The sequence below is a fragment of the Saccostrea cucullata genome, unplaced genomic scaffold (assembly GCF_032062105.1).
Source record: "Saccostrea cucullata isolate Sc308-1 unplaced genomic scaffold, CSIRO_AGI_Scuc_v1 ctg7043, whole genome shotgun sequence".
In the NCBI taxonomy this organism is placed as follows: Eukaryota; Metazoa; Mollusca; class Bivalvia; order Ostreida; family Ostreidae; genus Saccostrea; species Saccostrea cuccullata.
Window position 1 is genome coordinate 1 of NW_026933361.1, and position 17,197 is coordinate 17,197.

General features: G+C 32.2%; 1 protein-coding gene and 1 long non-coding RNA gene across 2 annotated transcripts; both read right to left on the bottom strand.

Annotated features, from left to right (window-relative positions):
• Positions 1-2,744: 2,744 nt before the first annotated feature.
• On the bottom strand, positions 2,745-3,458 carry LOC134238107 (uncharacterized; the record flags this gene model as incomplete). The annotated part of the gene is made up of 2 exons (XM_062720231.1): positions 3,145-3,458; positions 2,745-2,941 (listed from the first exon to the last, which is right to left on the bottom strand). Coding segments are annotated over exons 1-2 (511 nt in total), but the record flags the coding sequence as incomplete, so codon positions are not given.
• A 4,721-nt stretch (positions 3,459-8,179) lies between these two features.
• On the bottom strand, positions 8,180-10,963 carry LOC134238105 (uncharacterized). The gene is made up of 4 exons (XR_009985935.1): positions 10,852-10,963; positions 10,442-10,508; positions 9,736-9,787; positions 8,180-9,319 (listed from the first exon to the last, which is right to left on the bottom strand). It is a non-coding gene; the product is annotated as an uncharacterized LOC134238105 (long non-coding RNA).
• Between the last annotated feature and the right edge of the window lie 6,234 nt (positions 10,964-17,197).

The window sequence follows — 17,197 nt, forward strand, 5'->3', positions numbered from 1 at the left end:
AATTGAAAAAAAAAACTACACATTATTTCTCAAAATATTCTTTACAGCTATGTATGATATTATTGTTTGTCTCTGTCATACATGACTACGTCTAACAGTACTTTTAGTACTTTGATTAAGTTCTATAATGCTTAAAGGGAATAGACGAGGAGGATGTTATATAGCAGAAACTTCATGATTTATGAATGTACGGTAAGCGAAAAGATAGATCCCCATTATTAATTGTTTCGGTAAAAATGAATTCCTTTGTTAGAAAATGAAAATAGAACCATGACCTATATATGTATCTAAAAGTATGTAATATTTATAAAAACAACGCAATAATATCAACTGCTTGAAACCTCTTAAGAGCTATACACAAAAAGCAAGTATATTTTGATACTGTGGTATTTCATTTTTAAACGAACGCATTAAGGAAAACTTCAACAATCAAAGCAATTTATATTTAAAACAAAGTATTAAATTTCTTGTTTTATTTAAGGTAAACAGAAGAGTATATCAAAATCTAAAGTCATGTGATAAAATTCTCGGTTGAATTTCAGCACGTCTAAGACGATCTTGCCAACCGGAAAAACTTGATACACCTTGGGCTTCAACATTTCGATCACCACGAGTTACTCTAACGAACACGTGTTGTGCTCAGCGACCCTATTTTAAAGCGCGGTTGTGGAGAGATCCACCTTGGCGTACCCCTCGTCACTATCGACAATTCCATTTCCTTGAGCGGCCCTTCAGCAACCAGTTGCCGATAACCCATTGCTTGTGATTGGTCATCAGGTCAGGTTGAAACCGCAATCCCTGGTGGGGGCATACGAAGACACCGCTGTGGCGATTGTATCGGCTTAATTTGTCGGCGAACTTGATTGAAAGGAACGGATCCATGGTGATTTCTTAGATTGTAAGTTAATCTTACCATAAGATGAGGCATTGTAGTATAGTACGGCGGTGCAATCCCAGTAACCCTTCGTTATATTACATATATAATGTCAAGCGTAAATGTCTTTTAAAATTATAATCTTAAGTTTCCAAAGTGGATGATTTAAAGGAAAATTTATAAGTAAATAGTAGGTTGTTTCGACTATACGATTCTAAAATGGGTTTTTACAAATTGTATAAACGAACTTTCCTTAATGCCATGTCGTTGAAATCTTCAAATTTTCTTCTTAAAGGTGAGTATTTTTTTAAAAAGCTTTGCTCATTTACCATACTCCTCTTGGTTTCGTCGAAACACAGCGCCGAAAAAGGGATAATAATGCAAAAGGAAACCACACTAAAGGTAGGAGAACAACCTAAAGATTGTTTAATTTTTTAAAATAGTACTCTTTGATGAAATGGAAAAGACTTCTGCATTACGGTTTAAAACGTTAAATTTTTACAGTGGAATTAATCTTTTTCATGATTCTAGATTTTAGAAATTGCGCTCTAAAAATCCCATCTTATTAAATAGAAAGCAGTCAAACAGATGAAAAATACTATTACCATCCCGAGTTAAAGGGTCAAAATGTACAGAAAATATAAGTTACAGTAGCTGTACTGTACCCATGTCTACGTTTCTGCAAGAGCTATTGCTTTCAAAAGAACGGATAAAGACAGTTGCAATTGGCAAGAAGATACAAAAATTCAACTGAAAATAGTTGGGGTTTTTTTCAGCCATGAATATATCAAAGTTCTACCAATTGATTTGTGTGAATTATGTTTCAAGTAAAATGAAAATAAAACTAATTTATGTTAAGACTACTTTTAAAATGTATTGTGTTGTCTCTATAACACAATATTATATTATAACAATTTGACCTTAATTTGTGCGAAAAACCATGTGAGCTTAAAACGTTTGTTGAGCTGTACAGTGTAGCGTGTGTTGCTATTTAATTATGTATAATTTAATTTTCAATCATTAAGTATACAAAACAAGACAATTTCTCCCTGAAACACGTCTTCAAATTATTATTATTTTTAACATAACGTAAAGCGGATTGATACGTTTTTGACGTAAGTCATGGTGACATTGACAACCCGCGGCCGGGTTATACAATTGTGATTATTTTTTTTATCCAATCAAAAGACGCGTTACAGCCAAAATTATTTTATGAACATATAATTTAATTTTGTTTATATTCTAGACTCTTATAGTTTAATATTCAAAAAGGAACGCAAATTATTTTTGTATAACTTGGTTTGGATCAGAGACAAACCCCCTTGACAGCTAGATGAATTATGCGTATGAAAGGAATCCTCTCATTTCTAGTCCTCAGGATTTATGGAAAATTTGAGATTTTCAAACAGTTAGCCAACTTTAACAAACATCATGGCTGCTAGATCTACTTGTATATATCAGTTATAACCCCCCCCCCCCCTCCCCGCTTCCCATAATTTCCTTTTCTACCGTTTTATTAGTTTATATAGCAAATTTGAACACATGAAATGTAACGCAAATTTACATTTACAACTGTTCAGTGATTTCAAATTAAAAAAAATATGGGGAATGACACTATTTTTTGGCCAAAGTATTTTTTAAATTTAACCTGGTGTAGGTCAGTTTACATTTTTTAATATTATAAACAAGAGTTAACATATCCAACTCAGATTATACTCAAATAACTTGGCCAGGAATCATTTCTTGAATATATATAAATTAACGATAGCTTAACCTTAAATTAATACCTTAAGGGAAGTAAATGTTCAAATGATTGATCATACTTGTGCAAATTCAAATATAGGATGCATCTGTAAATGAAAATACATACCAAACACCGATGCCATGATTGCATTCTGGGAAATTTCCAGATTTGACACTGACTTCGACAGCTTAGTACTTGTGTCTGATAAATCACTGTTCAAGGTATCCAGGGAAGCATTAAACATTGCCGACAAGGCGTTACATTTCTCTACCATCATAGCAGGAATACTTTTGTCTCTTTCCAGTGTATGTTCATTGGAAGATCTAGAAGTGTGACTGAGAGATATCGAACTTCAATTTTCAAATCACCAAGAATCGTACTTGTGTTTGTTTCAACGCTTCCCTTTTTTCCTCAAATTCTTTTGCAAAATTCTCAAACTGTTCATTAATTTGCGTAAAGTTTCCCTCGATGATACTGAAATTTTCCTCGAATTTTCTACTTTTAAGACTTAGTTTTTGGTTTTCACTTTTTAGATCGTTCACTTCTTTTTGTAAAGCGGCTGACTTTTATTTCAGTACTTTGTTGCAAGGATCCCATCGACTCTAGTTTTTCCTTAAGGTCCACCATATCCTTCATCAGTATGTGTACATTCTTCACTAATGCCATTCTAATAAGTGTCTCCTGATTCAAAAGTTGCCTGACCACGTCTGCATTTTTGGTATCAATGTTTTTCATGTCCAAGTCGGTGATATTTCGTCCACTATCGTCCGTGAGTATTGAAAGGTTATAAGCACAAGCAAAGTTAAGAAGCAAAAATGCAAGACCAAGACTGTGCTTCATCTTGAAAATCTTCAGTTGAAATGATGATAAGTATAAAGTTGAACGGTTATATTATATAACTATTAGATTGAGATTAATTTAACAAGAGATACTGTTTGCTCTCATTGGCAATTACTGATATGCCAAGGCTCTAAAGATCGGATAGATTTTATCTGATAAATGAATTCCAAGCTTTTAAATTCTAATTAAAAAACGAAAAATAGGGGAAAAAAGTAAATAAAAGCTGTACATGAAATATATAAATTGACACTGATGGAAAATGTCTTGGTAAGACCGCTTTAGTTATAAAGATAAAATGTTTTAATGACTGAGATTAACGTTTTTTAAATTAAATGCAAAAATGTAATTTGCTCGTAAAGTATGTTTTTATATTTGAACCAGTCTTTCTTGATAAATATAAGGTGTCTAAAATATATCGCGGAACCTCGGCTGTATTCTACAGATGTTTTTTTTTTTTTATTATTATTATTTTGTTTTACAATTATAATTTTCTGAACTGTTAATTATAATGTACATGTATTATTATAAATTAATGATACTTTTCCGTATATTATTTTGGTAAAGCATTTCATGAGATTACAAAATAATATCTTAATATGTTTATTTCAAGTTTGAAGTGTTCAAAGACTTAATATTTAAACAATCTAAAACCTCTGTTTTGCTGAAGTATTCAAATAAAACTTACACCTTTTCAAAGAATAAGATAGGACAAGAGCCAACCTAGGCCCCCTCTTTCAAAAAAACTAATATTATATGTAATCCAAGAGTATACCCAAGTCTAACAGGAAATGATATTTTTTTGGTGTTATCCCTGTAATTTGGTTGCATAGCAACACATCAAATATAACAACCATGAATTGAATTTAAAGTCAATTTCAGAAACATTTATTTATAGAACTATGTATGTATTCCATATTTTTTTAAGTAACACATGATAAAAATCATTTAAATCCTAGAAACATTGTAAATTGTAGGTGAAATGCAGAATTTAATTTTCCATGGCAACAAAACACATCCCTAGTAACAACTTTAAATGCATAAAATTATTGAGAAAAAGGGATGTTTGTGTACTATGATATGAAATTGTAAGGTTCAATGTTTGTATCTTAAGGATTAAGATCTATGTACATGTATCTTTAGAATTCAAAATTTTATCCTACAGGCATAAAAGAAATCCTTAGCAACAGCGTTGCAGTCATATAAAAAATGTATAAAAGTGTAGGAAGATTTCTTAACAGTTTGTATGCAACCACTGTGAACATCAGAATAACAAATAATAATGTGACAGTCACATATTTTTGTGTATTTTATGTACACTGTCTGTATACATAAAATATAATTAATAGAGTAAAAATTAAACTTTCTTATACTCAATAAACCCTTAGTAACCATATAAATCCCTAGTAACCAAATAAAATATCAAAAATAAAGAACTATGCACGATAATTCTCGATTCCTGCCTACATTTTACACTTCTTTGAAAATTGATCGAATATCAATGAAAATTTGGTTTACAGCTTTATTCAATTTTTACAAAAATTATAACGTTATATATATTATTCTCATGCCAAATGCTAGACGGTACGTTTTGCGAAAATTCATACAATTATCTACTTACATACATAGATGAAAATATGTTCATTTCGATTAATGGATTTGGGGAAGTCGGCAGAAAAAAACAACATTAATTTGTAGTTTTTTTTTAATTTATTAAACTATGATAAGATATATCTTTATGTACTAAGAATTTTCTATTTCAATATACAGCATATGACCTCTCATTTTTATATAAATTAAAAAAACAGCACTTCCTTTTCTGCAATGATTGTATTTTGCATAAAGTCACTCTAACAGGTTTGATCCATATATGTATGTATTGTATGAGACTAGACTATTGCCAAATAAAATGCAGTTTTTCTTTAGGCATCTGTAACTACAATTTGGAGACTTTATTTTACAAAAGAAGCTTATTTTGATATGGATATAAAAATGTATAAATTGAATGTGAACATACAAGTTATACTTATGTTCGTTGTAGTTGTCGCGTGTTCGAAATTAGGTCCACGTAATTTGCAGGTACAAATAGCAGTTAGCAGGATTGGGCGTTTATCTAAGCTCGCTCGGTTCTTTGAATATTAAGTTGTTCGGTAGTAAGGTACACTGTGTCTTAAGAACATTTTGTGTAAAAAATGGACGATATACAAATTAAATCTTCTGTAGATGATTTAGAATTGGGATTATCTTGAGATCATTTGTATAATATTGAAAATAAAGAGCTAACGAGCAGCATCCTGTTTACGACACAGGTGTATGTTGATTATTTAGTTCTTAATAAATTCATATTTGGATGAACAAAGTGAGGGAGAATATAATACATCAAAACTAGCTAGAAACCAAATCTGTCAGAGATGGTAGAATCTTTATGTTTGCAAAGATGAATTATAAACTTGTACCCTCGATGCTATACCAGTAGCTGCATTCAAAACCGTATGTACATTACAGAATAATCAGAAAAAATACATGTAACTGATAACATCACGAATTTTATTTCGTTTCCACGAATTTTTATTTCGTTCCAACGAGTTTTATTTTGTGGCCACAAATTGAAAAAAAAATCTCATACCATGTCCTTCACAAGCTACCGTAATTATCTCAGTGGATAGGGGCATTTAAGGAGGCTCACACATACATGTAGCAGAAAAAAGAAAGGGACATGGTTCTTTTCTCCTATGATTTAAAACTGTTGTATTAAAGATTTTAGATGAATGAAAAGTGTCAGACATACGGTGAAAATGATTTTACAAAGGGGCAACTAATTTTAAGCAGGGGTTTAAAAGGCATTTTCATGTGTATGCAACCTAAATTCTAGATAGTTATATAATCTTCCTACTAAGTTCCTAGACAAGTAATAGTTAGGTAGTTACTTAGTAATAATATTCAATAAACATCGGGATATTATCATTTCCCCAGCAATACAAGTCCCTTAAAACCAAGGTTTAATCTAGTTAAAAACAAGAAAGTCCCCAAATTCCGTCAAAGATCATTTAAGCGGAAAAAATGCAAATTTTATTTTTAATTCAGCAAGAAAAACCCGCATACAAAAAATTACGCAGCTCAATATTTGCAAATGTTTAGAAAAAAGTGAAGAAAAACAAGTGGCACATGTGAACTGAAACGTCTGAAAGAGTACAGCTAGACAGACAGACACAGACAAAATCTACAGCTCCCTCCAGTGTCACCGGTAGGAAACAAATAAGCTGATATCGGATCTACCTGGTAACAAGTAAAAAAAATAACAAAAAAATAACAAACTGTAAAATACACAATGCATTTTATGTCGCAGACTCCCTGTAAAATACGCAATGCATTTTCTGTCGCAGACTCCCATATACAGTGGACCTTCAGATATCCGGACGCCAGATATCCGGATGCTTCAGTAACCGGACGATTTTTCATCGGAACGAAATTTTTAAATGTTATTCTTTCTTGTTCAACTGGCGATTCAGATATCCGGATGCTTCACATATCCGGACAAATTGACTGGGAACCAAAGTGTCCGGATAAATGAGGGTTCACTGTACATATAGCTTAATCTATACGTGGAATATTGCAACAAATTCCTTCCCGTTTACTTCAATACATTTCTCTTAACAGTGGAAAAACTTATAAACAAACTCGTTTATACTTTTTAAAAGAGTCTTACATTGTACAGTGTAAGTGTATATATGCGGCAAATATTTGAATTTTCATACATCGGTATAAAAATTAAAGGGGGGGGGGGGGGCAATTCATCTGTCCGAATTTACCCAAGCGGAGAGCTACAGACCTTCAGCTTTTGTAACCCTAGATCAGCATTGTAATAATTAATTTAGTCAAGAGTTTACAAAAAATAATTTTTAAACTTTAACTTGAATCTCATTGTCTGATTTCATTTCCTGTAGGATACTTTAAACATTATATAGTGACATCCTCCCTTTATTAGTTCATAATTTAACTAGAAAAAAAACTAGATCTACCACAGTTTGATCAAAAAGATTTTAGAGTGATGATTCTATTTCACTCAAAGTACACATGTATTGTAGCCTCATGTTACATAATGACAATACCAAAACAAAAATGGGTTTTCCATCGTACTATAAATACCGGTAGATATTTACATGTACGAATGAAAAAAAAATGGATACAGTTAGTCATATCGGTGAATCAGAATCATTGATTTCAGTAAGAATTTAATTCAATGATCATTTTATATATTTCCTAACTATAAGACGACTGATTATTGAGATACTTATGAAATTGGTATTTTATGAGGAAAAATGATTAGGGCCTGTCAATCTACAAGTTCATGAAATATTTGTAACGTACGACAGATTCACATTTTTTCACTGTCAAATTATGATTTAAGGTTTTACAAGAGGCTTTAGACCCTTCAGCCCCAGGGTTTCAGTTTCCAATTCTGTAGCTATAAAATGGCTTTGAGTTGCAAAAAGGAAGGAAAGTATAGCTTGCACCCCCGGCCATCCTCAATACATGTATGTAGAACCTCATTTTTCATAATATTAATTTTGTGTGAACTTTTAAAGAAAAAAAAAACAATTAGAGCAAGTTGTTAAGTGAGAACAGGTACATTGTTTCTGCAAGGATGAATCTAGGATGTCTTTGTGCTCTCGTCATCCAGAACTTGTGTTGTTGTTGTTTTTTTTTTTTAATCTCATCCCAGATAGCAAGCTTACGTTGGCCCAATGTTGGGCCACCGTTGTAAGTTACGTTGGTCCAATGTCGGAAAATGATATTGGGCCAATGTAATTTTGCTCATCGGCGCAACGTTGCGCCGACATGTTGGCGCAACGTTGGCCCAATGTCATAGAACGATAATTCTGACGTTGGTCCAACGTTGGGCCACTGTTGTCAGTTAGGTTGGCCCAATGTCGGAAAATTTATATTGGGCCAATGTAATTTTGCTCATCGGTGCAACGTTGCACCGACATGTTGGCGCTACGTTGGCCCAATGTCATACAATGATAATTCTGATGTTGGCCCAATGTAGGCCCAACGTATTTGTGCTCCTACATGTAGGCGCTACGTTGGCCCAATGTCAAACAATGATAATTCTTATGTTGGCCCAATGTTGGCCCAACATATTTGTGCACAAGGATATTTGGAAATCTATGGAATTCCATGGAAATCTAAGAAATCCCAGGAAGATACAATGAAAACTGAAATAATGATAACATCAAAATTTATCATAGATCAAATCTATATTTTCAAAATTAAAAAAATAGTTTCTTTTACAATGTGTTTTTAAACAAATATTACATATACACTTATATATGTACAATGTAAGCACATTTTTTCAAAGTATTCTCACTGATCGACATTTTTTTGTAATAAAACAAACTGTTTCTTTTTTAAAATATGGCATTTGACTTAATGACATTGGAAGAGGTCATTGAAACCTCAACGGGATATACAGTTACAGTGAACTTCCAGTTGCCCATGTACATTTACCGTACAAAGTTAATGACTAGACTAGAGTGACAAACACATGTATTAAGTACAAAATATCCACTACACAACTATATTAATAAGAAGATCCCATAAAATCAACACATGCTATTTTCCCCGAATATGCCAAAGATCCTAATTAAGTTAGATTCGAAATTTCTCAAGTGTCTGCTTGAATCACTTCCTCACTTATATCCCATGAAATTCACAATAATAAATAAATAAAAGATGGCGTTATGTTAGAGGGTAGTCAAATAACTGGTCATGTCACGAACGGATTCACTTTAAGTAGAAAGGCTCAGAAAGTTCAATGATGATCATTCCCATAGACACTTCAAACTTTTCTGGCACAATTTCTGAAACAAAAGATGACCATTAGGATGTATTATCATCGATATCTTTCGCATATATATTACAAATAATAAAGTAAGGCTCAACAAGTCTGTTAAAGACAATTGGTTATTTCAACCTGACAGTTCAGTATAGAGTAGAATAGAAATTCACTATCTTGCAGTGTTTTTTTTTGGGGGAGGGGGTTCAAATTAGGATAAATTCTGATAAATGTAAAAATGAGAAGTTTACAGATGACCGACGAATACCAGACACTGATGAGAAAACTCGCTTTGGCCTTAAAATGGCTCAGGTGAGCTACAGGAAAAGGTTAGAGCTAGAGCTAAAGCTCTATGCCTGACTTACACTGAATAAGATATGATACATTAATTTCAATTCATGTGATTTTATTGCTCTAATCAGAAAATTTAAGAAATCTTACCTCTGTGTTAATTTTCATACTGGTTTTGTCCTTCTTGTGAGCATTCAGATTCCTGTAAATATTAAATGCATGTATAATTGTGCATCATAGAATATGATAGCTATTTTTAATAATTTATACTTAAGTATTTATGTAAAATAATTATGCATAGCTGTGCAAGTTATAGCATGTTTAGATTACCTGTCAGAATCCATTGTTATGTATTTGTTAGATAGAATGTTCTATCGTTAAAATGATATTGTCCTACGGACCCATTCGTAATGTAGCAAAAAGAAACACGGGCGATAACTCGCATAGTGCATTTACTAGGAACAATCTAGAGAGTTCCGAATGTAAACATGGCAGGTAATTTGAATGGAGAGAAAAACGTTGAGAAAATTAATTGGATTTTCGTATTTAAATGGATTATTTTTTGGGACAAAAGGCATAAGCAATCTCAAAAAGGTTTGTTTTGATTATTTTGGTAGTAATTCCCAGTGCAAATCATTTTATATTCTTCAAAATCGTTTCGGAGCGGATCCGCTCCGATTTGCTACATTGCAAGTATATGGGACATATTCTAACTGTGGTGAGGGCTTGTACCGAGACTCAGTTAGATTATTCTAACTATGTAGGAGAAGGAAATTAAGAAAATAAACCTTTTGTTTACTTGGTATACAGTGGATGCAATATCTTTATAGTTTTGAAAATTTGAGCTGGTTCTCACCATTTTTACAAGCTGACTATTCGCCGGCGCTGTGGGAATCGTCTCGGGCACAGTCCACTGCATGCAACTATTTAAACAATCAAAATAAGTGCTGAAAATGATCTTGAACATGCATTTAAAAATAAATATATTTTATTACATTGTACAACATACTCTGTAAATGTTGAATAGAGGAACACTGAAATTCCTGAATCGATCCGAAACGAGGAAATTCGGGTTGAAATCCATCTTTATGGATGATGTTTAGAAGTGTTAAAATATTTTAACAAAATTGAAACAGCGCTTGCTCAAACGATTTCACTGCCAGACATTTTATGTGTAGTGTCCTGACTAAGGAATAGTAGTAGAAGCAATTATTCATTAAAGGACACATGTCATACTTTAAAAAATATTTTGTACATTGTATTTACCGCAGTACCGGGTCGTAAAACGTCTTCATCTTCTGTCAAAACAGAAATTCGATCCAAGCTAGTCATGATTCTCCTTTTCGCATTACTCTCTTCCAAACTTTCCTTCTGTACATGGCTGCGTGGAACCCCCCAAAAATCAAAAATTTAAATTTCGGCGCGGTGTGTTGTTTAAATTAATTGCTTATCGAGCCCGACTTCGAGCCCGATGTAATTGTACTATTAGTCGATAGTTTTAGAGAAAAATCTAAGTTATTTTCCATACTTTTGAAAATCTACGTAAGGATTGAATATTTAAAAATGAATAAATAAACAAATAAATAAAAAATAAAATAAATAAATAATTTTTTAACGTTTCAACATTTAAGTTGGTTCAACAATGTCGGGCCAACATTACAAAGATGTCCATACTTCAACATTAAAAATAACAATTAATGTTCAGGCACGTAGCAACAGGGGGGGGGGCTGATCCCCCCCCCCCCACTTTTTTCCCCAACATTACCTTTACTACAGAAAATGTCCATTGAAAAGATGCCTCCGTCCCCACTTTTTACCACAGTATAGTGATATCAAGGAAAAATAGCAAAAAAAAAGTGAAAGGAAGTTGAAAAAAGTTGGCCACTACCCCCCCCCCTCCCGTCCTTTTGCTTGTCAACTTTTTCAGGTAAGTAAAAATTCTGTGGTTGCCCCACCCCCCTTTCAAAATCGAAGCTACGTGCCTGATGTTGGTCCGACGTTGGAACAATGTCAGTGCACCAACTGTTGTAATGACAATGTCGGACCGATGTTGGTACAATGTCAATGCACCAACTGTTGTAATTACAATGTCGGACCGATGTTGGATCGATGTCAATACACCGACTGTTGTAATGACAATGTCGGACCGATGTTGGCCCAATATCGTTCTGCCAACCGCGATATGTAGCCGATCTACCGACCATATGCCAACATCGGCCCAACGTCAGCTTGCTATCTGGGATATTCCCAAAAATTTTTTTTAATGATAATAATAAAATGAAAAATACAAATCCACCTTGTTATGTCAAATTTAAAAAAGTTGTCCATATAATTTTGAAGCGATATGAGCAGAAACAAATCGATAAAAATAACCTATTGCAGATTTATTCAAAGCAGGTGCGTGTGAAGGATTTGATCCGCTCCCACTCAAAACAAAAATGGCGTCGTACAGCAGACCCTTCGTACTCATCGTAATTTCGTGAAATACCTCAAGTGGAAATAGTATTGTGGATAATTTCGTATAATATCATTGCATGCAGGAAAATATTCATTTGATTTTTCACCAAAACATGACTGATCCTATAAGGAAAGTGGAAATCCAGTCGAAATTTCTATGGCATGTCCTGTCAGCAGTGACACACGACTGAGCTATTTTGACTTGAAATATATATATAAAAATATATATATATATCAATATTGATGGTTTGAAAAACTTGTGTAAATTATGTTTCTTGCTAAAAAATTACAAATAACTACTGTTTGACAAGAAGCAGCTTGTATAACATAACATACCCGTCACATTGTTAATCCGGAAAAAAAAAACAGTTTGATCATGATCAATCGAGTTTTGTAAAATGTACACGATTTTTTTCTTGATTTTTTTAATATTTAAACATGAGCGACTGAGAGTACCACGAAGATTTTTTATACAAAGCAAGTACTTATGTATTGCTCTCAAATAACAAAATATCGTAGTGGTACTCTTAGTCGTTCATAGTTCTTAGAGCGTAAGAATGCTGAAAATACTGCATATTCTTAATATTTTTCGTGATAATGCAGAAACAAAGTCCTATAAAATTCATTTTATGGACGAATGAGAAGAAATCTAATATGTTTTATAAAAAGTAGGTGTTTCCATCTTTCAAAAGACTGGGGTGTCTTTTTATATACAAGTAATCTATTTTCTGAGAAATTTGGGGGCCATGCGACATTACTTGTCTTATCTTATTCTTTTATTGTTTCATTTAAGAGAAAAATGTTATCTTTGCTATTTATATGTCTTGGAAGTAAAAAAAATTCAGTTAATTATCAGCTACATATTTAAAAAATGAATATAATATTTTTAAGTCGTTAATATATTTAAAAAAAATGAGAAGCTTATAACATTTGAAATAGCAAATAACTATAGGTCTGTATAAACATGTTTGTGTAATTAGCTGAGAGAGTTAACAGATGAGAGCTTTGACGATATATTTAAAAATTGATTTTGGGTACAAGGAGTTGAGCCTGTACGGTCCAAGAAAATGATTCTTTGGCAAGCATTTGTCTACTTTTTTTTATCAAAAGGTATATTGATATAACTATATATTTATGTATTATATCAGATGCTACACAGGATTTTGTAGACGATTCCGAAAACTGTAACTAGAAACCATAAATCCACAAAATTTGGTAATGTCTGAACTTTGGCATGATATGGGTAACCCAGCTTCCCTTTTAATTTTTTTTCTTCAGTATAATTTTATTTAGTTTTTCATTCCTTCTTATGTAAAAAGCATTATTTGAGACCTAAAAATGCTTTTCACAAATACATAATATTTTTTAAATATTTTTTTTATATCGTAATTCGATTGATAGAGAAGTTTGCTCGTAAATGTGACATGTGACAGTAATATGTAGAATGGTTGTTACAATTGTTTGAAGGGGTCAAAAAGTGTTGAAAATATATGCACCAAACATATTTGCAATGTATATCTTTATCTATACACATCATCCCTAAATTTCTCACGAAATGCACATTCTTTGAACATGTTGAAATGTTTAGTTTCGCTGCGTGGTTAAATTCAAGATCCAAAGTGGTTTAACTTGGTTAAAAGGGTAATGATTAAAAAAAACTTGAGTTTATAATATTAATACATTTGAATGACGTGGGTCTTGGTGGATTTCTAAATAGATTTTTTTTATTCCTGACTTTCCTGTTCTTCAGAATAATTTTTCATTTCTTTTTTTCTTCAATATATTCCCATGAGAAATTTGTATCGCCCTGTGATCACGAATTAAACAACCTTATTTCCAACTATATATTTTAAATTTCACATAATATTTATTTTTTTCTTCTTGAGTCGTTATAAATAATAAAATTAAAAAAAAAAAAAAAAAAGATTTGATGATAATTTTGTCTGAAACAAACAATGTTTTTAAGATGGCTCCTATCTTTATATTTTTGATATTTTTGAATAAAAAAATTTACACGATCAATTTATCTGTTTTCTTTTACAAGAGATTAACACCGTTATGTTTTCAATATTTTTTTTTTCATGTAAATTCATTTCTGTAGAATGCAAATATAGATAATATTCCCAATAAGTTAACAGAAAAAAAATCCTTACTATTTCTATAAATTTACAAATGGCATAGCTATACATGTATCTATAAATTAATAAATTTGCTAATCATTTCCGAAACGCCAGCACCAGAGTTCATACTTTCTCCTCTTGGAATAAGCTAAGTATAAGGTGATGTCCATAAAGTATATTCAGAATTCACTCACATAATTTTCTTGTATCCTGTAGTGATAATAGAAGGTACAAATTAATTTATTTTTGGGTTTAATACAAAACGCTTATATAAGTTAATACTCCGCTAAACATACCCGCTCTACGGTGCTCCATAGACAAATTGAATACAAAGAGAAAGGCCTTATCAATTCTTATGAAATGATTCAGCCAAAAATACATACGACACAGTGATATGTTTTATTTTTATGTCGTAAATATAAAATAACAGATCTACCAGATTTCAAAAGATATGAAATCCCTGCAACGACAACCTTTGTGTAAGGTGAGTTGCCTGCTTCTGTACAGTCTGTATAACTTACCGGTTAACATCATGCCATCGGAACAAAATTTTAAGTATATATTAGGATTTCAACAAATTGAATATTTGGGCTCTAGAGTCTACATAATGAGAAAATCACGCATCGTATTACTATATATCAACTGCGGAGAACCTGTGTGTAGAATAAGTGTTTTTAATTAAGTAATTTTGTTGATGACTAATCACATGTGAAAATATCCTAGCACGGATTTTTTATTGAAGAATGATCGTTTGTCTATTTCATTAAGAAATTTAGTTCTCTATCCCCCAGCTTTAAAAACGGACGGGTATGTAGTAATTAAAATGTCCATCCGTCGTTGATCTGTAGTACTGTACGTCTGTCCGCCGTCCATCTGTTACGCATTGGGATACCCCTCTCATACCACTGAATTAAATTCAATGAGACTTTCAGATAATCTTTCTTTAATAATGACATTATGTAACTCCTATTTTACTTTTTATTTCTACACATACATGTATTTTGGTTTTCTCATAGCAAAACATGGACACTGTCATTATATTCTTGCCAATGATGTCAAGTGTGGTAACTTTTGAATAACATGAAACATAACGAGTTGTTCCTCTTTCCACGGTACTGTAAAACAATATATATACATGTAGAGAGATTCTGGGTTTCCCATAGGAAAACATGGACAGTGTCCTTATATTCATATGGGTTGCGGGGAGTACCCTTATTTATTTTTTTTTTCATTTTTAATCATATAGTGTTGAAAAGTCGTGCGTATTGACGATATACACTTTTGCAACAAGAATACATGTATGACTTTATTTTTCTAAAAGGTTTAACGGGTTTCTTGTATTTAAGATTCTATTTAATGATTGATATCAGGTCTTCATTTTCAGTTATATGAGTACATTTTACCAGTTACGGCGTGTCCAGCGGGAATTTAGTAGTAAAAAGAGCAAGAACACTCATTATTATAAAGGGGGTTTAGATGTCACTGTCTAGACATCGTCGGGTTCTTTTGTAATTGATTCATTGATTGTATAGAATATCTTGCGTCGTGCAGACTTCAATTCTAAATACATGTATAATCAAATACAAGACTGAACTTTCCTTTACGACCTTGATTGACAAACGTAAGAAACAAAATTGTACATTCAGAAATATTATTCAACACACATGGCGGGTTATAAAGCCTTTGCTGGAGAATATTCATAATCAACAACTTTAGCTTGTCGTCTACGATTGAAAAAAAAAATAAAGATCTATTTGCATGTTTTAGGTTCTTTAAAACAATTCATTCGAAAGGATCAAAAATTCAAATTTAATTTAGTGCAAATGTGACGTAGACCTAATTGTTTATTTTCGTAACCAAAAGTAAAAGTGAATCAAAAGAATTGGTTTATGGTATTACCTATGTCCATGACTTTTCTTTGATAAAATTTCCAATCACATTCACATCGTCAAATGGAGGACTTGAATTGTGTTAAGGCAAGTTATAGAAGTTTCTATACAAAGGAAATAATCAAAAACATATAAGGGTTACACACCTATATCCATTTTACGAAAAAGGTAAGAACTTCAACTTCTAATACAAAATTATTAATTATGCTATGGGAAAGTATATATGTACTAATTATGATGACATACTAGTATTTTTATATCATTGTCCCTTTTTCTATACACGTATTTAAGAACAATACAATAGCTTCGATGCAAGGAAATACTTTTTTAAAAAATTTCATAGAAGCAAGGTATAGTTACATTAAGCGGCTGAATATTCTATAAATAGATAGGATTGATCTTTAAATGTCAACATTTCATTGCTTAATAGCTCCTTTACATAGGCGTCGAAACCAGGGGGCTAGAGGGGGGTAAGCACCCTCCCCCACTTTTTTTTGCAAAGATAGACATTATATAGGCATTGAAAATTGAGGAACACTCCTTTAATGTTGGTTTAGCACCCCCCCCCCCCCCCCATTTTCAATCTGCTTTCGATGCCAATGCTTTAAACGTTTTGAGTTCAAACAGGGTAAAGATTCACAGTCTGGTGAAAGTTACTAAATTCTTATCAAATCAGAAAATGCATCATAAGGATTTGTGCAGCAATTTTATGAATCTTCAGAATATTCATTTAATAATTATATATTTTTTATCCAAAAAAAGTTAAGATATACCCTTGCGCCAGCGCTGTTTTGTTGATATCTCTTTTAATTCGTGTTGTAGAGGATAATGACATCATGATATAACATTATGTGTAATGGCTATGACACATTAAGGATATAAATGATTTATAAGAAAATGAATTAAACTTTACCTGTAAAAAGTATATTCTTATGATTAATTTTTATTACCTCATTTTCAAAAATATACACCTGTTCACTGAGGACAATATGGAGACGATATCAAGTTTATTGTCCCCCAATTTAACGAGGCCCAACAGTTGATGTCGACGGGGACAAAAAACTTCTCATTGTTTAAAAAGTCAGTAAATAGTCGTTGCTTTACACCGAAACCGGCTTTATTTTATTACATCACAAGTCGTGTTCG